This window comes from Phytophthora cinnamomi, assembly GCF_018691715.1.
Source record: "Phytophthora cinnamomi strain GKB4 chromosome Unknown Contig104, whole genome shotgun sequence".
In the NCBI taxonomy this organism is placed as follows: Eukaryota; Oomycota; class Peronosporomycetes; order Peronosporales; family Peronosporaceae; genus Phytophthora; species Phytophthora cinnamomi.
The window spans coordinates 1,246,310-1,268,476 of NW_027151037.1; the positions used below are offsets into that span (position 1 = coordinate 1,246,310).

A 22,167-nucleotide genomic window follows, 5' to 3' on the forward strand; every position below is an offset into this window, starting at 1 on the left:
GGACGTCGACGCCGAGCGATGGCTGCAAGTGTCGAAACGCACCACGCACGCGCTGACCAGGTCGCATGAACACCCGCCGACTAGAAGCTCCACCTCATTCCCCGTTCGCTCGCTTGTTCACTGCTGACGGATGAGCGAAGCCTCCGCGAACTACGCGGACGCGGTGCTGCCGTCCAACGACACGTTCTTCGCCTTCGACGGGACCAACTCGGACCTGGCCCGCCAGCTCTTCCTGCGCGCCAAAACCGGTGCCAATGCACCGCAGTTCAAGGGGCTGAGCGTGCCCTCCGCCGTCCAAGACCGACTGGACGGCCTCGGGCTCAGCTGGGATGACCTGCCGGGCGTCGCCCAGCGCGCGGTGCTCTGGGACTCGGGCTTCGGCGTGACGCCGACCAACGAGGCCGTGCGGATCAGGACGCTGAGCGGCCACGCCATGACGGACCTGGCCGTGCCGCTGGCCCAGTTCCAGGCCGTCGGCTGCGTCGAGCAGAACTGCTCGCAGCCCGACAACACCACGAGCTGGAGCAACCTGTACTGCAACGGAGACCAAATGCTCAGCGCGTCCAGGTGCGTCGTCGAGGACTTCACCGACAAGAGCGGCATCCACCTGGCCTTGTGGATGACCGGCGGCAACCCGAAGGTGGTCCCTGCGCCCACCGTCAGGAAGCACGTGTGGACGGACGACAGCTCCGGCATCCAGTACAATGTGGTCGCCGTGCACACGCTGGATCTAGACGATGAGCCCGCGTATGACGAATGCCCCGAGAAGTCTCAGAACGGCGGCTACGGATCGCTCGTGCTGCCTTGCTACACTACGGCGGACGTCTCGGGTGCCATCAACAGCGATTAGGAGGAGGTTCAGGGCTCGCCGTGGGTCTCTCGCTGGCTGGTGGAGGATTATTCAGGAGACGTCAAGACCACGATGGCATCGAAGAACAGCTCAGCAGGCTTGAAATTGGGCTACGTTCTCGCTCCCGTATGCGCCGTTCTAGTCGCTTGCGGCCTGGTGGGACTGTACGTCTACTCCAAGAGGAGACGGCGTGAAGTCGACGAGTCCGACCCGCTCGAAGACTCGCTGATCGACGGAGAGCGGTTTCACCCCCAAAGTACAAAAGATGCCCCAGTTCCTAACGATGAATTTGCACCGAACCAGTCCTCGACATCAACGCTGTACAGCTCCGCCTTGACATCACACGGAACTGTCGACCGGTCGACGTGGCTGCGATCGAGTGGCAGCTCATTCGACGAGGACTTCAGCTCTGGTTCCAACAACACCCTCAAGATCCTGCTCAACAGTGACGTCCTCGTCGGCCAACGCATTCCCTACGAAAGTATCTACTTCCAACAAGCGTTGTCGAAGGGAGCGAGCGGAGAGGTGTGGCTGAGCGAGTACCAGGGCCAGCAGGTCGCAGTCAAAAGGCTTTTGCAGGCCAAAGCTCACAGCGCTGGCAAAGTGGAGGAATTCGCGAAAGAGATTGAACTCAGCGCCGGCCGAACATCGTGTCGTTCGTTGGCGTGGCTTGGAACAGCCTAAACAACCTGGTCATGGTGCTCGAGTTCTTCCCCATGGGCGACCTGCAATCGTATCTGGAGAAGAACGCAGACCTCATGACGTGGGCGAAAGACAAAATCCACATCGCCGTAGGAATTGGATGTGCGCTCCAGTATCTCCACGCTCGTACCCCACCGCTCATCCACCGCAACCTCAAGTCGAAGAATATCCTGCTGACGAAAATGCTCGAGGCAAAGCTGATCGACTTCGGCGTGAGTCGAGATTGTCAGGAACACTCGATGACTGCTGGCGTTGGAACACCGTATTGACGGCACCGGAGATCCTGGAAGGCAACAGGTATACTGAGCAAGCTGATATGTATTCGTTCGGCGTGGTGTTGTCCGAGTTGGACACGGGCAAAATCCCGTACCACGACGCTGTAGCCTCCGACGGGAAAAGCCGAAACCGTTCCAGATCTTGGCGGGTGCCATGGCGGGGGAGCTGAGACCAAGTTTCTTAGATCTGTGCCCTTCTCGCATCTTGCGTATTGGCACTGCGTGCTGCCAGCATGATCCTGATAAACGCCCTACCGCTGAGCAGGTGGTGGCAATGCTCCAAGCGACCGATTAAGGAAGCTTCCTAGTACAGTGGTAAATATGGTAGGGCTCGACGACTTTGTCATGAGCATTAAAAGGCTCCCGATTGACAAGATACTAAGTAAACAATTGAAAGTGGGAGACACCCGAATGCACTAGGATAGGTCTGGTGAATCTTTTTCATACGAAGCCTTGAGGTGACGATTTCGGCTCAGATTGAAGGGTTACTGTAAACCGAAAAACCTCTGGCGAGATGCATTTGTATTCGTTTGTAATCGTCCTAACGCATCAACACAGAGCTGTTAAACTTCACCAACGTTGAAATTTGATGTTTTGGTCTTATATTCATCACGCCAGCTTGTATGATACATATATATATATAACTGCCGTCGGACGGCAGTTGAGGTGGTTAGAATGCTGGAAGGCGCCGAGTATCAGTGAAGCCTCTCGTTGTGTTTAAACCTGTTTGGTATGAATAAACGTCCTTGTTGCATGAACTCAATTTCGAGTCAACGATCGACAAGTATGTGAAACCATCGTTTGGGCAGACTACGGAGTCGCATCGTGCAGGCACTTTGGTGAACTCAACTTTTCCGTAGCCATTCCGGTCGTCAAACCTGTGGTGTCCGAACTGCCAGTGGTTTATTGTTGCATTCGAAGGTAATGGTACTGCTGAGACCTTCACGAGTTCGAGCTCGTCAACTAAATGCACGCACCTGCGCTGGGATGACACCAGGAAGAACAGAGGCGTAGGAGCGCAATGTAGACAGGGGCCGAAAGCGTTTCGCGGTGCTCAGTGTGAAGGGCTCACTACTGGTACCATAACGCCGGTGGAAGAAGCGCACTGGCTGCAAAATAGGGTGCGCCGACACAACGGCACGCGCGTCTCGTGCGAACCCTTCACTTCAAGTCTTGCAGCTTTCGGAGGCCAGAAAATACCTGCGATGGAGGAGCGGCATCTTGCAACTTCGGGATCGTACGAGAGTGCAGAGCTGCCTTCAAGCAATTCCTCCTTCGCGTTTGACGGGACCAACTCCGACATCGCTCGTCAACTCTACTATCGCGACAAAGCTGGAGACTCGGCGTCAGCCTTTGAGGACCTCGAGGTACCGTCAACGGGCCAGTCTCGGCTTGATGGTCTTCAGCTTGACTGGAAAAAGCTCCCGGGCATTGTGCAATGAGCTCTGCTCTGGGACTCTGGCTACGGACTATCTCCGGACGACAAGCCTGTGAAGATTTGGACGCTTGGTGGGCACTCCATGTCGGACCTAGCAGTCCCAATAGACGAGTTTCTAGCCGTGAATTGCACCGAACACACGTGCCCACAGCCCGATGGCACCACCAGACTGAGCAATCAACAGTGCAGTGCACGGGAGCTGACATACTCAAGGCGACCAGGTGCGTCGTGGAGGATTTCGTTCAAACCATCGATATTCACATGGCTATGTGGGTGACCGGCGGCAATCCTAAAGTGGTTCCGACCCCGCAAATCTACAAACACGCCTGGAACGACAGCCTCGACCACAATTCGTACGTTGTTTTTGCCATCCACACCATAAAACGAGACTTCGAACCTGCGTGGAGCTAGTGCGCTACGGCTGACCAAAATGGCGGGTACGGGTCGTTGGTGCTGCCGTGCCACACAACAGCAAACATCTCGAACTTCGTCAACGACACGAAGCAAGAAGTACAGGGGAGTGCGTGGGTGTCGCGATGGCTTCGTGAAGATTACTTGGAGACTGCAGGTGCAGCATCCAGTGGTCACGGAAGCAACAAACTCAACCTGATGCTCCTAGTGCCAATCGTGGCTGGGGTTGTTGTTGTCATTGGCTTGATTGGGCTGTTCGTATTCATTAAGCGCAAGCGCCAAGCTAAGTCTGATCACATTGCGCTGGAGCAGTCTCCTGTCTGTCACTACCGAGACTGCGTGGGTACTCAATTCGCAGAAAATGGCTTTTTGCAGGGAAGATCGACAGCCCAGACGATTGAAGACACGGCAACGATCTCGAACCGAGGCGGCGACAAGACGATCAGGTTTAAGTCGATACAGGAGAGAGAACTCGATGCCGGATCGAATCTCACGTTCAAAATCCTCCTCGAGGTTTTGGCTGGAAAGCGCGTTCCGTATGAGAGCATCTTGTTCAAGCGAGCGCTTTCAAAAGGTGCCAACGGGGAAGTTTGGCAATGTGAATGTTATGACCAGCAAGCCGCCGTGAAGCGCTTACTTCAAAACACGACCCATCTAGCGGACGAAGTCGAAGCGTTCGCCAAGGAAATTGAGCTCAGCGCCAGCTTGGTTCATCCGAATATCGTGTCCTTCGTGGGGGTTGCGTGGAATACGCTCGACAATTTGGTCATGGTGCTCGAGTTCTTCCCCATAGGAGACCTTCAGACGTATTTGACCAAGAACGGCGACTTGATGTCATGGACCAGGGACAAAATATACATTGCCGTCGGAGTGGCACACGCATTGGAGTACATGCACTCTAGGTCGCCTCCACTTATCCATCGCGACCTCAAGTCGAAGAATATTATGCTTACAAGGATGTTGGAGGCAAAACTTATCGACTTCGGCGTCAGTCGTGAACGACAAGAGAACTCCATGACTGCTGGAGTAGGAACGCCGTACTGGACTGCCCCAGAGATTCTCCAAGGCAATCGGTATACTGAGCAAGCGGACGTTTATTCATTCGGAGTCGTGTTATCGGAGCTTGACACCGGCAAACTCCCGTACCACGACGCGTTGACGTCGAATGGGAAGAAGCCGAAACCAGTTCAGATCTTGTCGGATGTAATGTCCGGGATGCTGCGCCCGAGTTTTTTGGAAGACTGCCCTAGACGTATCCGTCGTATCGGCGTCGCTCGTTGCCAACAGGACCCGATCAGACGTCCAAACGCTGGCCAAGTGGTGCGAATGCTAGAAGGAGCTGACTAGGCTTGCGATGTACACGATAAATTCGAGTTTAATCATTTTTTTTTATCGTAGCCTAAGTATGTGCGCTTGCCTGTTTCGTTAGCTGAAAATGCATTATTTTTACCTAAATCTGTGCGAGTGGGCTTTGTTTTTACAAGCGCAAGTATGTGCGTGAGCATGACTAAGAGCCGGCATAACCTGCCATCGTTCTGAATAGCACGCCTTTCCTTAAAATTTGTGCGGTGATTTGGATATGTAGCAAGAAGGAAGCGGGTTATGTAGATCATCGGAGGCAGAAACAAGTTTATCTAGCAAAGAACCAACAACCGATGGGATCATGGAGCCATTTCTTAGCCAAACGCGATGGCTACTCATATGCAGGAGTACCTCGGTGCGGACCTCATTTTGCCTTTTCCGGCTTCCTGAACACCACAAGTCCAAGGATCTCACTACATGAGGATGAAGGTCGAGTATATTCGCCGCCTTGAAGCCTCGGGGTCGTACGAAGACGCGGTGTTGCCCTCCGAAGGCATTTTCTTCGCGTTCGACGGTACCAACTCTGACCTCGCCCGACAACTTTACTTCCGAGCAAAAGCTGGAGCTTCAGCGTCCCAACTCGATAGTTTTGACCTGCCGTCCGCTGTAAAACGCCGACTCGATGGTTTGCAGCTCTCCTGGGATAAGCTGTCTGGAATCGCACAACGCGCGTTGTTGTGGGACACTGGCTTTGCGTTGTCTCCGAAGAATATACCAGTGCAGATCTGGACGCTGGGTGGGTACTCAGTCACGGATCTAGCCGTTCCACTTGTCGAGTTTGAGGACGTCGGGTGTGTCGCGATGAATTGCTCCCAGCCGAATAACATCACGAGCTATAGCAACCTCTACTGCAGTGGCAACAAAATGATCAGTGTTGCGCGATGTATCATCGAGGACTTTACAGATACAAGCGACCCAAACGTCCCGATGTGGGAAACTGGCGGAGACCCCAAGGTGATCCCCACTCCGTTGATAATGAAGCACATCTGGAAAGACAAGAGCACTGGTATTTCCTACGAAGTCGCCGCGATTCATACCATCGACATGAACGATGAGCCAAGCTACGGTGCGTGCGCCACAAGTGAGCAGAACAGCGGATACGGGTCTTTGGTACTACCCTGCTATTCGACTGCGAACGTTTCCGACAAAGTCGACGCACAGAAGCAAGAAGTACAAGGCAGCGCCTGGGTCTCTCGGTGGCTGGTAGAAGACTATTCCGCTACTGCGGGCTCGACATACAGCGACGGCGGATTTAACTTTGTGCTGCTGGTGCCGATCATCGGCGCGACCCTCGTCATGGGTCTGGTCCTGCTCTTCCTGCTCAGGAAGCGAAGACATCGAGCCCGAACTGACATCAACACTCTTGGTCAAGCACTAGCTGATCCACAGAACTTTTATCAAGCTTGTAGGGATGTTGATTCCGTTGAAGAGGCCTCAGGTCGGGGACGTTCAACACTTCAAACTATTGAAGACAGCGAGGCTACGTCCCGCACTGGGATTGATGGCACAATTCGACTGACGGCAACGTTCCAAGAAGATCTTAGCACCGGGTCTAACCTCACGCTGAAGACGCTTCTTGGCAGCCACCACCTTATCGGGAAGCGCGTTCCGTACGATACTATAAACTTCCTCCGAGCCCTGTCCAAGGGCGCGAACGGAGAAGTGTGGCTCTGTGTTTACCATGGCCAGCAGGTCGCTGCTAAAAGACTTTTAGAGCACAAGGCCCACCGCGCAGGCGAAGTGGAGGAGTTCGCTCAGGAGATCGAGCTGAGCGCCAGCTTAGTTCACCCGAACATCGCCTCGTTCATCGCCGTCTCCTGGAACAGCCTCAACAATCTGGTAATGCTGCTCGAGTGGCTGCCCATGGGGGACCTGCAGTCGTATTTGTTCAAGAACGGCGACCTCATGACGTGGGCGAGAGATAAAATCCACATCGCCGTAGGGGTCGCCTGTGCGTTGGAGTATTTGCACGCCTTGTCGCCGCCCCTTATCCACCGAGACCTCAAGTCCAAGAACGTACTGCTGACCAGGATGCTGGAGGCGAAGCTCATCGACTTTGGGGTGAGTCGAGGTCGACAGGATAACTCCATGACCGCCGGAGTCGGCACGCCGTACTGGACAGCCCCAGAGATACTCGAAGGCAAGAAGTACTCAGAACTAGCAGACATTTACTCCTTCGGCGTCGTCTTGACCGAGCTGGACACGTGCAAGACCCCGTACCAGGACGCGTCCACTTCGAGAGGAGCCAAGCCCAAGCCGTTCCAGATCCTGGCGGACGTGATCGCAGGTGTGCTGCGTCCAAGCTTCACGGACGAGTGTCCCACCCGAATTCGCCGGATCGGCGTGGCATGCTGCCAATACGACCCCGCACTACGACCTACCGCGGCTCAAGTGGTGCGGATGCTGGAAGAGGCCGACCAAGGCAGCAGCGAATTGTAGTTGCATGTGTTCCTACTTTTGTAGTACTGCAGGTCTTCATGCACTACAGACAACTAAGGTTAATTTCAATTAGGGCAGTACGAGTTCTACGATACAATTTCTATTCAGAACAAATCCATGAACTCAGGAGTGATATCCAAACCATTGTTTTCTCCCCAGTAGAGTGTGCGCGACGTTGGACTTGCAACCAACGCAGTCGTCATCGTCATCGCAGCTTCAAGTAGTTATAGCTCGATTCTGTCCTAATGCAGCGCGTGAAGTCCACGACAGTTGAAACTACTGGTCACTCGGGATTTCGCCATGCTGCATCGAGGCATGCAGAGTCGGCGTCGTCTGGCGTCGTCTTCAGCGTCGTACCAGGACGCCAAGCTCCCCTCGAACGACAGCTACTTCGCCTTCGACGGGACCAACTCGGACCTGGCGCGCCAGTTGTATTTCCGAGCCAAAGCGGGCGACTCGGCCGCTCAGTTCAAGAACTTCAGTGTCCCTAGCGCAGTCCAGGCGCGACTCGATGAGCTGGAGCTGGACTGGGCCAAACTGCCGGGGATCGCCCAGCGGGCGCTGCTCTGGGACTCGGGCTTCGGCGTCACCAAGGACAGCGCCCCGGTGCAGATCTGGACGCTGAACGGCCACTCGATGGCGGATCTGGCAGTGCCGCTGCCCCAGTTCCAGGCTGCCGGATGCGAGGAGAAGCTCTGCGTGCAGCCAGACAATACCACCAGCTACAGCAATATGTGGTGCGGTGGGGCTCAGATGCTCGAGGTTGCGAGGTGCGTGGTGGAGGATTTCGTGGACGACGACGAAATCCACGCGGCCATGTGGGTAACCGGTGGCAACCCGGCCGAGGTGCCGACGATGCGGGTCCGGAAGCACCAGTGGAAGGACGAGCGCGACGGCAACAGCTACGTGGTCTTCGCTGTGCACACGCTGGAGCTGTCGGACGAGCCGTCGTGGAATAGCTGCGCGTTGGCCACTCAAAACGACGGCTTCGGGTCCTTGGTGCTGCCCTGCTACACGACAGTGAACATCACGGACGGGATAAGGAGCGGCATGGAAGAGAGTCGAGGCAGTCCCTGGGTCTCCAGGTGGTTGCGTGAAGACTACGCCACCACAGCCAAAATGATGGCGTCGGGCGGGTTCAACTTGGTGCTACTTGTTCCGATCATCTTCGGAGCGATAATAGTAATCGCTCTTGTTGGGCTGATGTGGCTAGTTCAAAAGCGGCGAAAGGAGCGGAGTCGCGATGATGAAATGGGTGGAACAGTGGCCAGCCCCAGCAACGTACAGCTAGACGCCAGAAATCGCGGGCTTCAAGACCAATCTACAGTTCAGGCAGTCGGCATAGACTCTACTTTCTTTAACAACTCGACTATGCAGACATCAAATTACGAGGACGCGTTGCCAAACGCGACGCTGAAAACTCTGCTAACCAGCGAATTTCTGTCCGGGAAGCGCATTTCGTACGAGAGCATCATATTCGAACGCGTGATATCAAAAGGAGCGTACGGAGAAGTGTGGCTCGCAGAAATCGCCGGGCAGCAGGTGGCTGTGAAAAGACTACTGCAGAGTAAGACCCATCTCGCAGAGGAAGTGGAGGAGTTCGCGAGGGAGATCGAGATTAGCGCCAGCTTAGTGCACCCGAGCATTGTCGCATTCATTGGGGTTTCTTGGAACAGTCTCAACAATCTAGTCATGGTGATCGAGTATTTCCCGACTGGAGACCTACAGACATATCTACGCAAGAACTTCGATTTGCTGTCGTGGTTCAAGGATAAAATCGACGTTGCAGTCGGGATTGCACTTGCCCTGAGGTATTTACACTCCAGGACGCCGCCTCTCATCCATCGAGACCTCAAGTCGAAGAATGTGCTGCTTACAAAAAGCCTGGAAGCCAAACTTATCGACTTCGGCGTCAGTCGAGGCCGCCAAGAGAATTCCATGACTGCAGGGGTTGGTACACCATATTGGTCAGCGCCCGAGGTCCTGGAAGGCAGACTATACACGGAGCAGGCGGATATTTACTCCTTTGGAGTGGTGATATCGGAGCTAGACACCGGCATGGTCCCCTACCACGACACGCTCGCTTCGGACAGCAAGAAGGTGAAGCCGATTCAGATCTTGGCGGAGGTGGTAGCTGGGAGATTGCGGCCAACTTTATCGGAAGGCTGTCCCCAGCAAATCCGCCAAATATGCGAGGCTTGCTACCACCAAGACCCCGATCAACGACCTACGGCAGCTCAAGTTGTAAAAATGCTACAAAACACGCACAAGTTAGACAAGGAGCACAACTAAAGTTTCCGAATAACACCAGGACTGTCGCTGAGAGAGAGGATTTTTCATTTCAACGAGTACACCAGTCCGCTGTCATTTCCTTCGAGCTGAAACAAAACCTGCTGAGCAGATGGTCGCTGAAGCGGATCGCGCGCCGTGCACGATAATCCAACTCGTCGAATCCTTAAAGGTCCTCGCGTATTGAAGACGCAAGGTGCTGACTGCTAAGCAAGATCTTAAGAGTTTTGCACGACCCAGGGCTTTCATACGATTCCGCGAGACTGGAAAAGGACGACCCCAACGTAGTAAGCCGGCTGGTCAAGGTTGTCTGGCGGAGTGTGGCGGGCGTGTCGGCTGCAAGCGTCGGTCGAGAAGCTGTGTTTTCAGCTCGATACTGCGGAGAGATGCCGACGAGTTCGCACGTGGTGAACATGGATTCCTCCTCGATCTTGCTCTTAGCTCTGCCTCTCCAGCAAAACCAACCGATGCCAGCCCAGCGATCAAGGCTACGGCACCCAAGATAGTCGGAATCAGCAACAGTTTATCAAAGCCTGACCTCTCGCCAAACTCCTCTTTCAACCAGGTCGTGACCCAAGCGCTTCCGGTTGGTTTCGTCATCGCCACCATCTCCGCATCCGCGAACTCGTCTCTCCTGTGGCAGGGCACCGTCAACGCCGCGTATCCATCGTCTGTGGGGCATACATTCCACGCCGGGTCGTCGGCGTTCGAGACGGTGTGGATTGCGTACACACGGTACGAAGCATTGGAGACCGGGTCCTCCCACGCGTGGTTCCGAAGCCGGAGCTGCGGGAGCATGTCGGGATCACCTCCGACCGACCACATCGAGCCCATGTAGCTCGTCGCAGCCGAGTTCTCGAAGGTGTCCGCCACGCACCTCGACACGTTCAGCATTTGGTCTCCAGAGCAGATCAACGTGTAGTAGGCCGTGACATCGTTCGGCTGCGAGTAGTTCTTGAAGGTGCAGCCTTCGCCGCTGACGTCGTCCTTGGGGACTGCGAGGTCGGCCATGGTGTAGTCGTTCATGGTCCAGATTGCACGGGGTCGTTCGAGGGCGAGATGGCGGAATCTGTGTCCCAGAGCACCGCGCGCTGGATGATGCCGGGTAAATCGGTGAAGTCGATGCTGAGGGGATCAAGGCGTTTGGTCACCGAAGTGGGTACGGAGTTGAGCGAGACTTTGCCGTCGGTGGCTCCTGCTTTGTGGCGGATGTAGAGCTGCTGGGCGATGTCCGAGTTGGTGCCGTCGAAAGCGAAGTACAAGGACAGGTTCGAAGACAATGGGGGAGACGACGATGAGGTTGACTCGAGACTTCTGAAGGTGATTGTTTGAGGCCCCAGCTCGTTGCGAGGACTAAAAAGCCTGTGACGCGCATTGCGATCGAGCTGGCGTGTCAACGAGCGGTGTCGACCGCTGGAAGCCTCCGATATTGAGCTGGGTTCAGTCTTAATCGCTTGGCGAGTAGCTTCGGCGACGAGTTCAGCTCATGTATTTGAACGAAGACTTCGTTCATCGTTGCAGAACCCAAGCCGGGTTACTGCTTGGCTTGACGAGTCAAACGCAACACAAACTCACAGAAACGTGAAGGACCAAGATGAATCCCTGGAGACGGTCGAAGCGTTGGTACGCAATACCTTTCAAGACGTGCACACCTACTAAACGAATGGCCTAGGGATTTCTTCGATCGTTGCGGAGGTTCGCCTCCATCAATGCCGCAAGAGCGTACAACAATCAAGGTGAACATCTTCGTGTGTGGTCTAGTCGAAGCTCAAGCCTGCACTGTAGCCAGCTGTGCTGGTGGCGGATGCCATGCTGTTATGTGGCGGCGGGTGCTCAGTGATGCATGCTCCAAGTGTATGTCGTCAATCGGGCCTGAGGTCTCTTGCATCCGCAGTGGCACTTGCACACGAAAAGCGCGGCAATGTGGCGCCTAGTCGAACACCGTGGCGTGGCGTGCGAGCTGTGCGGTCGAAATTAACGCGGCTGTGCCCCTAGTGTCTGCTCAGGCAGCAGATGATCTCACGCGCTCGAGTGTCCGCCGCCCAAAAAATACGAATGCGAGTTCCCCGGAGCCCCATGGATTTGAATCCTTGCTCTAGCAGTGCAAGTTGCAGACCGAAGCCAGCTAGTAACGCGGCAAGCTGTTTCTGACAAGCAGACAAGCAGTCTGCGGCCGCCGTTGTTGATGCCAAGTCGAGCGCTGCATATGCGCGAAAGATTGCGACAAAGTGTAGGTGTTCATGTGTGTACATGTACACCTGAGAATGGCCTGCACTTATGTTCTAGATGAATGACTTGATTCAAAGTAAGTTACAGCGTCTTGCAGTGCTAACGACGAATTCGCCGATAGCCTTCCGCGCAGAGCCTTGCCGAGCGAGCAGCTTGCACAATGACCGCTCTGGACAGGCGTCGAGAATGGATCGTACGGTGTGTGTACTTTCGATCCGTGGCTCAGCGAAGTGAGGTATGCTGAAACAGACTGATGGTAGATATTGACACCTGAGCCATGCAAAGTCCCGATCCGAAGATGCCTCCGTATCTCGAAGTCGCACCTGACCATGGCGCCGTCCGTCCATCGAGGCCCAGCAGAGTAAAATGCACTGCAGTGTAATAGGTCGCCTGCTTTCTCTCACTCTTCTGCTTCTGTCGGGAAGCGATCTACGTTGAACATCTTTCGTAACAATGACCGGCGGTGGTCGAATTCGCCGTTGAAAAAGCTGATGCGGCGCTGAGATGATCGAGCGCGAGTCGCTTTCCAAAACTTTGGCAAATCGCGGAGGACGCACTGTGGACCGGACCACAGCGAGCGAGCTGCAGTGTCTCTGCTGCCCGGGTCAATCCAGCCACGGTCTCTCGCCGCGTGAGGCAAATCGCTGGCCCCCAGTTGATTTCAACGAAAACTTTGTCTCTTCCCCCTGAAATCGAGACTCGGAGGCAGCGCTGGCAGCGCCATTCACGGGGCCCAAGTATGGCAGACCCCTTTCGATGCACGAGGTCCTGGCATCGCGATGAACGGGTATGCGATTTGACTCGAGACTCGGGACACAACGGACAAGTGCTGCTTGTTTGCGGTCCCCCGTTTGCGTGGGTTAACACCGTCGCGGCAGCTTATTCGACCAGTTCGGAAAACTCGACCGGCGGCGTAGTCATAGCCGTCAGGGCAGTCCCTGACAGAGATCTGAGTCACTCACTCTCCGCTGCTTTCGTTCCGTCGACGCCACGCTGGACCATTTTACAATTACTTGGAGCGACAACAGGTATCCATAGACAGACAGGTAGCGCAGCATGGCGCGTCGACGTCGCACCCGACTCGCGTCGTTGGTCGCGGTCGCAAACTTGGCGGCGATGGTGTTCGACTCTGCTGAGGCGACGTTGAGCTTCACGTCCGAGGCGCAGGCGGGGTCGACGCTGCCGACCGCTAGCGACTCGTTCGAGTTCGACGGCACCACTTCCGACATTGCACGCCAACTGTACTTGAGGCACGCCGCAGGTGAGACCGTGGACCCCGTGCAGCCCAACTCGGTCCCCGCTGCCGTCACGGCTCGACTGGCGCCGCTGAATGTGTCGTACGACAACCTACCGGGCCTGCTACAGCGCGCGCTGCTCTGGGATTCGGGCTACGTGATCTCACCCGACAACGACGCGGTGCAGATCTGGACGCTCGGGGGCCGGTCGATGGCCAACCTGGCCGTCTCCAAGGTGGAGTTCGACACGACCGGCTGCACGGCGCTGGACTGCAGCCAGCCGGACAACAGCTCGTACTACGCCAACCAGTTCTGCTCGGGCACGCAGATGCTCACGGCCGCCAAGTGCTTGATGGACGACTTCGACTCGGACGCGAGCGCGCACCTGGCTATGTGGTCGAACGGCGGCGACCCCGACATGGTCCCGGAGATCCGCGCGGTGCTGCACGGCTGGCGAGACTTGTCCACGAACAACTCGTACCTGGTGTACGCGGTGCACACGATGTCGCAGGCCTCGGAGCCCGCGTACGGCACGTGCAACACGGACGGCTACGGCTCGCTGGTCGTGCCGTGCTACCCGCTGAGCAACACGTCGGCGGACGTAGTGGCGGTGATGGCGGCGCCCGTCGCGACTCCGTGGCTCACGACGTGGGTCAAGCAGTACCAGCCGACCACGGACACGACGGTGAGCAGCGAGTCTGACAGCGACGGTAGCGGCTTCAACCTCTGGCTGCTGATCCCCATCATCCTCTCAGCGTTGGCGGCGGCAGCGCTGATCTTCGCTGCGGTGTTCAAGAAGCGTCGGCGCCTGCGGTCGGTGTACTGGCAGCGCGATTCCCCGGCCGACAGCGACTGCTCTGGCCGGAAGTCGAAGCCGTCGGGACCCCTAACTGCGCCTCGACGCGCTGCCATCAACCGAACAAGCCTCCGACGCACGGAGCAGGAAACCATCGGCGAGTTCAACCGCACTCTCCGTCTGCCGGGGGACGACGACAACTCGTCCCCAGTCGAGGAACCCTCGCCCGATTTCGACGAAGTGCTTCCTCGTCCGCGTCGGAACACTGCTCCGGCCACGAGAACTGCCGCGCCACCGACTCGAGGACCTACTGCTGCTGCTGCGCGTGGCAGTCTTCCAGCTGTCCAAAGCAACGTGCCGATAGTTCGGAGAGGCACCGTGCCAGCGGCTCGGAGCTCCACCCCGACAGCTCCGAATCAACACCCGGGTTGGGCTGTCACCCCTGCGATGCGAAGTCAACCAGGAGCTCGGAAATCGACAGCATCGGCTCGGGACCAACAAGCTGCTCGACCAGGAACCAAACGCACGTCAGAAGGCCGAAGCACGACCTCAGGAAGGCGGAGTCAGTCGGCTCGTAATATTGCGCCGGCCTCCCGGAAGCGTTCACCCGTGGCTCAAGACCACTTGCCAACGCTTCGCGAGTCGTCTTCGATGCCGTCGACCCGCGAGTTGATGCCGTCGATCAGAGATTCCATTCAAGCGGACCGCGAGTCGATTCCTGCCATGCGCGAGACCTTCTGTCGCTACTCTGCGGCGGACAACGTGCAGTACACGTTGACGACGGACTCCAATTTGATCGGGAAGCGGATCGCGTGGGAGCGCATTGAACTCGGCCGCCTGCTCTCCAGAGGCGCGTTCGGTGAGGTGTGGGCGTGTCGATATGCGGGCAAGAAGGTGGCCGTCAAGCGCTTGCTGCAGTCGAAGAAGCCCACGTTCCACGAGACCGAGAAGTTCACGAACGAGATCCAGCTCACCGCGAGTCTGAACCACCCGAACATCGTGCGCTTCATCGGCGTGACCTGGAGCAGCCTGGAGAACCTGGCCATGGTGGAGGAGTACCTCCCTCGAGGCGATCTGCAGCAGTATCTGCAGCGCAATGGAGACTTGATGACCTGGGCGTGCGACAAGATCTACATGGCCATCGGCATCGCGAAGGCGATCCAGTACTTGCACAGTCGCGACGTCATCCACCGCGACATCAAGGCGCGTAACGTGCTGCTGACCAAGCGCCTGCAGCCGAAGCTCATCGACTTTGGCGCTAGTCGCCTGTGCGCCCCGTTCGACATGTCGGCCGGGGTGGGCACCCCCTTTTGGACTGCGCCGGAGGTGCTCGAGAGCACCTCGTACACGGAGAAGGCAGATATTTATTCGTTCGGAGCGCTGCTGACGGAGCTGGACACTTGCGAGGCCCCGTTCCACAGCGCCTTGGGGGCGAATGGCGAGAAGATGAAGCCGTTCCTCATCCTCAAGCAAGTGGTGGATGGCCTGCTGAGACCGAGTCTCTCGGACGGGTGTCCACAGCGGATCCGCAAGGCAGCCGACGCGTGCTTCCAGCACGACCCGGAGCAGCGGCCGTCAGCTTCGGAGCTCGTCAAGTTGCTGGAAGGCTAGAAGCGTACACATGAACAAGAAGGACAGGTAGGACAAACATACACTAATGACAAACTGAAATACAAGTTAACTTACAGCTTTACTCGCCCTGGAGCATGTCCACCAGCTGAGCAGCGGTAGGTCGTCGCGCGGGGTCGTGCTGGCAGCACGCGATACCGATGCGACGGATTCGAGGAGGACATTCCTCCGAGAAGCTTGGACGCAGAACACCGAGCATGACCTCTTGCAGGATCCGGAATGGCTTGGCCTTCTTCCCGTTCGTCCCCATGCAGTCGTGGAACGGGATCTTGCACGTGTCCAGCTCCGACAGCACCACTCCGAACGAGTAGATGTCGGCCTGCTCCGTGTACCGCTTTCCCTCGAGGATCTCCGGCGCCGTCCAGTACGGCGTGCCCACTCCTGCAGTCATGGTGTTGTCCAGCCGCCCTCGACTCACACCGAAGTCGATCACCTTGGCCTCCAGCAGCTTCGTGAGCAAAATGTTCTTGGACTTGAGGTCACGGTGGATGATCGGGGGCGAGTAGGCGTGCAGGTACTCGAGGGCCCTCGCAACGCCGACGGCCATGTGAATTTTATCTCTGGCCCACGACAACAGGTCCGAGTTCTTCCTCAGGTAGCTCTGCAGGTCGCCCAGCGGGAAGTACTCGATCACCATGGTGAGGTTGTTGAGGCTGCTCCACGCGACGCCGATGAACGCGCCGATGTTGGGGTGCTGCAAGTGGGCGTTCAGCTCGATTTCAAGAGCGAACTCGTGCACGTCCTCAGCCTTGGGCTCCTTGGCCTGCAGCAGCCTCTTGGCCGCCACCTTCTGGCCGGCGTACTCGCAGGCCCACACCTCTCCCGACGCGCCCTTGGACAGGGCCTTCTCGAAGACCAAGTTGTCCAGCGGGATCCGCTTCCCAACCAGCACCTCGCTGGTCAGCAGCACCTTCAGCGTGGTGTTGGACCCGGCCGAGACGAAGTCGCTGTCGAACGCGCCCGGGAACTGGATGGTCTGGTCGGCGCCCGCGTACGTGGACACCGTCATGTCCTCGCTGGCCGCGAACGTGGGTCGGGCGAGTGTCTCGCGCTGGCCCGACGAGTTCTTGTCGCCCGACGGCGCGTAGTACGGCGTCTGGCCCGTGGCTGTGCTGTCCTCGTCCTGCTTGTGGTTCTGCTGCCGCTTTTTGCGTCTGCAGTAGAAGAAGAGCGCGATGAGTGCGAGCACCAGCAGCGCGCCCAGGATAATGGGCACCAGCAGGACCATGTTGAAGCTGCTCGAGTCCGCGGCCTTGGCCGTGGCCGAGTAGTCCTCCACCAGCCAGTCGTGCACCCACTGGCTGCCCTGCACCTCCTTCTTGTCGGCCTCGTTGGCCGCCGTCAGGTTGGCCGTCGTGCGGCACGGGAACACCAGCGACCCGTAGCCGCCGTTCATGGAGGCGTCCGGGCACGCGTCCCAGCCGGGCTCGTTGCTCATGCTCACGGTGTGCAGCGCCATGACCACGTAGTGGGTGTTGTTGTCCACCCAGTCGTGCTTGGCCACGCGCAGGCTCGGGGCGGCCGCCGGGTCGCCGCCGACGCCCCACATGGCCGCGTTGTACGTCTGGTCGTCGTCGAACTCGTCGACGACGCACTTGGCGGCGTTGTTCATCTGCGCGCCGTTGCAGTGCCAGCTCTCGTAGAGCGTCGAGTTGTCCGGCTGCGAGCAGTTCTTGGGCAGGCAGCCGGCCGCCTCGTACTCGTCCAGCGTGAGCGCCAAGGAGGACATGTTGTGGTCCCCGAGCGTCCACATCTGGACGGCCACGTTCTTGAGGTTCACGGCGAAGCCCGAGTCCCAGAGCAGCGCGAGCTGCGCCAGGCCCGGCAGCTTGCTCCAGTCGAGCTGCATGTCGCCCAGGCGGCTCTGCACGGCGTCGGGCGCGGCGAGCGTCAGCTGGTCCACGGCGTCGCCCGCCTTGGCCCGGTAGTACAGCTGCCGGGCCAGGTCGGAGCTCGTGCCGTCCAGCGCGATGGAGCTCGACATGGCGGCGAAGGCGGCGGTGTTGGCGCAGGCCGGCGCGTTGAGGAATGGCCGTCGCCGTCCAGCGGAGACCGTCGGCGGGGCCGGTTGAGACCGTCAGGGCCGGTGGCATGTTTGGGTCCAGGCGACTGAACCCATGTGGGTGTGCGCAGTGGCTTCTGACAAAATGGGTGGCAAACCTCGTGCTCTCTCTCGCTCTCGCTCAGATGAGCCGGTGACCGCGATGGCGCACACGTGTTTTCACATCGATCTATTAGCCGGTTTGCAGCGTTCAATCAGATTAGGGGTCAATGTGGTTCATTTGGTTAAGGTCAAAGGCATGAAGACGCCTTGCCTAGCTTGAGAAGCAAGGTGCCGAGTGGCAACCCCTATCAGGGATGGTGGGTGGGTTGAATTCCTACAACTACGCCGATATGGCAGGCGTGGTGCTGGACGCAACGCTGGTGAAACGCCCACAGAACTTGTACGGCGCGGCGTCGACTCCAAATGAACCACGACAGGAAGGGGGGCCAAGATTCCTGGGCATTGGCCAGCCCACCTACCCATTTCCTGCACAACTAGATGTTGGGTCTTCAATTTGAGGTCTTGGTCGTAATGTCTTCATTCTGCTTCAAAACATCTTTTCCCCAGCTTCGTCCGCTTGCTCATTCCGCCTTGCTTCAACACTGCACTCACTTCGCGTGGAAAACTACCCTTCAGTCTGCCTGCCTGCCTGAGGTCACCTCAGTGAGGTGCAGCGGGGCCGAGGTAGCGAAAAGTCCACTGCGCTGGTCGTTCGACCTCGGCGCGGTCTCGTTGAAGTTGCCTTCAGCGCGCATGTGGACATGTACATCCGGTTGTCGACCACCAAGGCGGTCTGGATCTGGTCGAGGCGAATGGGTTCTCACAATGCCGTGGCGATGGGTGCCGGACCGTCCCACGTAGTACGGCGCCTGTGTGGATGGCGCTCCGAGCTTCAGCCTTCCGGCCGGGCGCTTTGGCGCGCGCTGATGACAACGCGGCAGGTGCTGCGGTGGTCGACGCTGCTGCTGCAGATGTCTCGGCCGAAGCGAAGCGCGGCGCGATCCGATCCGTCCGTCAGTTGTGAAAAGGATTCCCCGCCATGAACGCGCTGCGACGAAAGCTCGTCGACTCCAGAGCCTCGGGGCCAGCGGACTCGCCACCGCCACTGCAGGGCTACGGTCGCCAACACTTTGCACCGTACTTGGTGATCCCGCTGGCCGTGGGCGGCCTGATCCTCGTGGCCGTGTTCTGGGTCGGGCTCTGCTACCGTCGGCGAGTGATGCAGCGTCGACGCGGGGAGCTGATGGTGGGGTCGCCCTCCAGCCACCCCAGCGTGCCGACATACGCGGCGTACGAACAGCACTCGCCGAGCTCCGAGCGGTGGCACACGCTGTCGGTCGGAACTAGCCGTGCCAACCCGCTCGCACTCGACCAGACGTACCGAGTGCCGCCGAGACATGACGAGGCGAACTGCTGCGACGACATCTTGCATCGGTTGCTGCAGAGTCCGCGGCTGGCCGGCAAACGCATTCCGTTCCAGCGTCTCCGGTTCAGGGCCACGCTCTCGAGCGGCGCGTCCGGGGAGGTGTGGCTCGCGCTGTACAGAGGCCAGCAGGTGGCGGTCAAGCAGCTCCTGCAGACCCACGAGCACTCGGCCAAGGACGTGCGGGCCTTCGCTGAGGAGATCGCGCTCACCGCCAGCTTGAGCCACCCGCACGTCGTTGCGTTCGTCGGGGTGGCCTGGGGCAGCGTCGACAGCCTGGCCATGGTGATGGAGTACTGCCCCATGGGAGACCTGAGGCGGTTCCTCAAGGAGAGCGGCCGGTTGTTGTCCTGGACGCGTGACAAGCTCCGCATGGCCGTCGGCGTCGCCCACGCGCTCCGCTACATCCACGGCCGAGAGCCGCCCATCATCCACCGGGACCTCAAGTCCATGAACATCCTGCTGACGGAGACGCTGGAGACGAGGGTCGTCGACTTTGGCGTCAGTCGCGCCTGCGAGGGCGGCGCCATGTCGGCCGGGGTGGGGACGCCGTACTGGATCGCGCCCGAAGTGCTGGAGGGCAGGCGCTACTCGCAGCAGGCGGACATCTACTCGTTCGGCGTGGTGCTGGCCGAGCTGGACACTTGTCGGACGCCGTTCGCCGACGTCGTCACGGCGCAGGGCGAGAAGCCCAAGCCGCTCCAGATCCTGCGCTGGGTGCTGGACGGCCGCCTCGCGCCGACCTTCTCGGAGGACTGTCCGCGCTGGATCCGCTCGGTCGGCCGCCAGTGTCTGCAACGCGACCCGGAGCTGCGCCCCACGGCGGCCGAGCTCACGCAGATGCTGAGGTTGGATGCAAGGCACCGAATTTATACGCTGTAGGATGCGATGATATCCTACGACTCAACTCATGTGTACGATGCAAGGGGAGATGTGGGTGATGTGGATAACCATGGATACCAAAGTTTGTTTTACCGTCCGTGCGTGGACTTTGAAGTGACCAGTTGCCAAGATCCAAACTGCAGACCCATCGCCATGGCCTGTTTCACCAACACGATCTCCGAGTTGCGTGGTCTGGAGGAGGCTCCTTCGTCCCTGTCGAACGAGTCGTTCGTCTTTGACGGCAGCAATTCCGACATCGCCCGGCAGCTCTACATCCGTCATCAAGCTGGAGATAGCAAAGACCAGGTCAACCTTACGACAGTGCCGACAGCGGTGGCCGACCGACTCGACCCGCTCAATATCGCCTTCGGTGACCTACCCGGATTGGTTCAGCGTGCTGTTCTGTGGGACTCGGGGTTCGCCATTTCGCCCGGAAATGACCCCGTGCAGATCTGGACGCTGTACAAGCACTCGATGGCAAACCTCGCGCTGCCGGTTTCTGATGTGAGCGCGGTGGACTGCACCACGATTAATTGCTCCCAGCCGAACAACGTCACAGCCTATTATACTCAATATTGTTCAAGCTCGCAGATCCTCAACATGGTGCGCTGTGTGGCGGGTAAGTTTAAAGATGAAGGTGCCGGTGTCTTCTTGGGCCCATTCTGGTCTGTCGGAGGAAACCCCAACAGCATGCCGGAGCTGCTTCTGAATGAGCACACGTGGACAGAAGCAACTGCACAAGGTAAAACCGTTAAAAACAGTCTCTACGCTGTTCACACAATCCCCAGTGCCGATGACGTCGCCTGGGGTGCATGTCCATCCGATAATGGGTATGCGTCGCTAACCATTCCTTGTCGTCGAAGAGATGATTATCCAGGTGATATTGCTGGTCTGGGTATCCCGAAAGGAAGTCTTTGGGTGACGAAGTGGCTGAAGGAGGAGTTTGCTCGTACTTTTCGTGTGAGTTTGGTCATCGCAGCAATGGCTGTTTTGATCGCTGCAATTAGCATCGGTGGTTTTTGTTGGCGTCGGAGAACACAACGTGCGAAGCAGCTTTCATCTGCATCAAACGAAGCAAGGCTACGACCCCCAACAGTATCCTCCGACGGCACCTACGAAGATGCAGGCACGAACAAGACGCTTCAGCTACTTCTGAATAGTGAATATCTCCAAGGGAAACGCATTTCCTATGAGACTTTGGTGTTTGAGAAAGTTCTCTCGAAAGGAGCGTTTGGAGAAGTTTGGGCGTGTGAGTACGACCAGCAAAAGGTGGCGGTCAAGAGACTACTGCAGACCAAAGAGCAGAAAGCTGAAAAGGTGCAAGCATTTGCGGAGGAGATTGAGCTGAGCGCTAGTCTCGCTCACCCTCACATCGTCGAATTCATCGGGGTAGCATGGAACAATCTCACCAACTTGGCGATGGTGGTCGAATTCTTTCCGAAGGGGGATCTACAGAACTACCTGCACCAGAATGGGTACCAGCTATCGTGGACAGGTGACAAAATCTTCCTGGCCGCTGGAATCGCTCAAGCGCTGGAATACTTGCACGCTCGGACGCCTCCTCTGATTCATCGCGACCTCAAGTCGAACAATATTCTGCTCACAGATAAGTTGGAACCCAAGCTGACCGACTTTGGCGTAAGTCGCGACCGCATTGATACCACGATGACCGCTGGAGTGGGCACGCCGTACTGGACAGCGCCGGAGATCCTGGAAGGCAAGCGGTACGACGAGAAGGCAGATATTTATTCGTTCGGCGTGGTGCTGTCGGAGTTGGACACGTGCAAGATCCCCTTCTCGGATGCTTTGACAGAAGACGGAAGCAAGGCGAAGCCGTTCCAGATCTTGCAGAGCGTGATGAGCGGCACGTTGCTCCCGAGATTCTCAAGTGACTGCCCTCAGTCGATTCTGCAGATTGCTCTTTCGTGCCTGAAGCTGGACCCAACGGATCGCCCGACAGCTCGTCAACTCGTTCAACATCTTGAAAGCAGTGGCCGTGAGTAGACATCAAAGTAGTGGTGGCGAGCGAACGAACGAGCGAGCGAGTATCTTCCCAGACGGAGTCTTTCGAAAGGGAGCAGATGGAGACGCGTCAAGTGAGGGACGCACGTCCTGGCCATCCAACGATCAGAGAGAGAGGATTGAATTAAAGTCTTATTAATT

The 22,167-nt window shown here is 57.7% G+C and overlaps 9 protein-coding genes across 9 annotated transcripts; 7 read left to right on the forward strand and 2 right to left on the reverse strand.

Moving 5' to 3' along the window:
- Window positions 1-130: 130 nt before the first annotated feature.
- Window positions 131-850, forward strand: IUM83_06151 (TKL protein kinase; the record flags this gene model as incomplete). The annotated part of the gene is made up of 1 exon (XM_067930334.1): window positions 131-850. One exon carries the CDS (start codon window positions 131-133, stop codon window positions 848-850), a length of 720 nt encoding a protein of 239 aa, XP_067782840.1.
- A 72-nt stretch (window positions 851-922) lies between these two features.
- On the forward strand, window positions 923-1,534 carry IUM83_06152 (TKL/DRK protein kinase; the record flags this gene model as incomplete). The annotated part of the gene is made up of 1 exon (XM_067930335.1): window positions 923-1,534. The coding sequence occupies one exon, from the start codon at window positions 923-925 to the stop codon at window positions 1,532-1,534; it is 612 nt and encodes a 203-aa protein (XP_067782838.1).
- Window positions 1,535-5,455: 3,921 nt separating this feature from the next.
- IUM83_06153 (TKL protein kinase) lies at window positions 5,456-7,477 on the forward strand (the record flags this gene model as incomplete). Its single annotated transcript, XM_067930336.1, has 2 exons — window positions 5,456-6,948; window positions 7,069-7,477. 2 exons carry the CDS (start codon window positions 5,456-5,458, stop codon window positions 7,475-7,477), a joined length of 1,902 nt encoding a protein of 633 aa, XP_067782770.1.
- A 300-nt stretch (window positions 7,478-7,777) lies between these two features.
- IUM83_06154 (TKL protein kinase) lies at window positions 7,778-9,048 on the forward strand (the record flags this gene model as incomplete). The annotated part of the gene is made up of 2 exons (XM_067930337.1): window positions 7,778-8,937; window positions 9,003-9,048. 2 exons carry the CDS (start codon window positions 7,778-7,780, stop codon window positions 9,046-9,048), a joined length of 1,206 nt encoding a protein of 401 aa, XP_067782662.1.
- Window positions 9,049-9,932: 884 nt separating this feature from the next.
- IUM83_06155 (TKL/DRK protein kinase) lies at window positions 9,933-10,792 on the reverse strand (the record flags this gene model as incomplete). The annotated part of the gene is made up of 2 exons (XM_067930338.1): window positions 9,933-10,209; window positions 10,305-10,792. 2 exons carry the CDS (start codon window positions 10,790-10,792, stop codon window positions 9,933-9,935), a joined length of 765 nt encoding a protein of 254 aa, XP_067782860.1.
- Window positions 10,793-13,051: 2,259 nt separating this feature from the next.
- On the forward strand, window positions 13,052-15,637 carry IUM83_06156 (TKL protein kinase; the record flags this gene model as incomplete). Its single annotated transcript, XM_067930339.1, has 1 exon — window positions 13,052-15,637. One exon carries the CDS (start codon window positions 13,052-13,054, stop codon window positions 15,635-15,637), a length of 2,586 nt encoding a protein of 861 aa, XP_067782837.1.
- Window positions 15,638-15,716: 79 nt separating this feature from the next.
- IUM83_06157 (TKL protein kinase) lies at window positions 15,717-17,639 on the reverse strand (the record flags this gene model as incomplete). The annotated part of the gene is made up of 1 exon (XM_067930340.1): window positions 15,717-17,639. One exon carries the CDS (start codon window positions 17,637-17,639, stop codon window positions 15,717-15,719), a length of 1,923 nt encoding a protein of 640 aa, XP_067782554.1.
- Window positions 17,640-18,738: 1,099 nt separating this feature from the next.
- On the forward strand, window positions 18,739-20,004 carry IUM83_06158 (TKL/DRK protein kinase; the record flags this gene model as incomplete). Its single annotated transcript, XM_067930341.1, has 1 exon — window positions 18,739-20,004. The coding sequence occupies one exon, from the start codon at window positions 18,739-18,741 to the stop codon at window positions 20,002-20,004; it is 1,266 nt and encodes a 421-aa protein (XP_067782698.1).
- Window positions 20,005-20,157: 153 nt separating this feature from the next.
- IUM83_06159 (TKL/DRK protein kinase) lies at window positions 20,158-22,008 on the forward strand (the record flags this gene model as incomplete). Its single annotated transcript, XM_067930342.1, has 2 exons — window positions 20,158-20,746; window positions 21,704-22,008. 2 exons carry the CDS (start codon window positions 20,158-20,160, stop codon window positions 22,006-22,008), a joined length of 894 nt encoding a protein of 297 aa, XP_067782836.1.
- Between the last annotated feature and the right edge of the window lie 159 nt (window positions 22,009-22,167).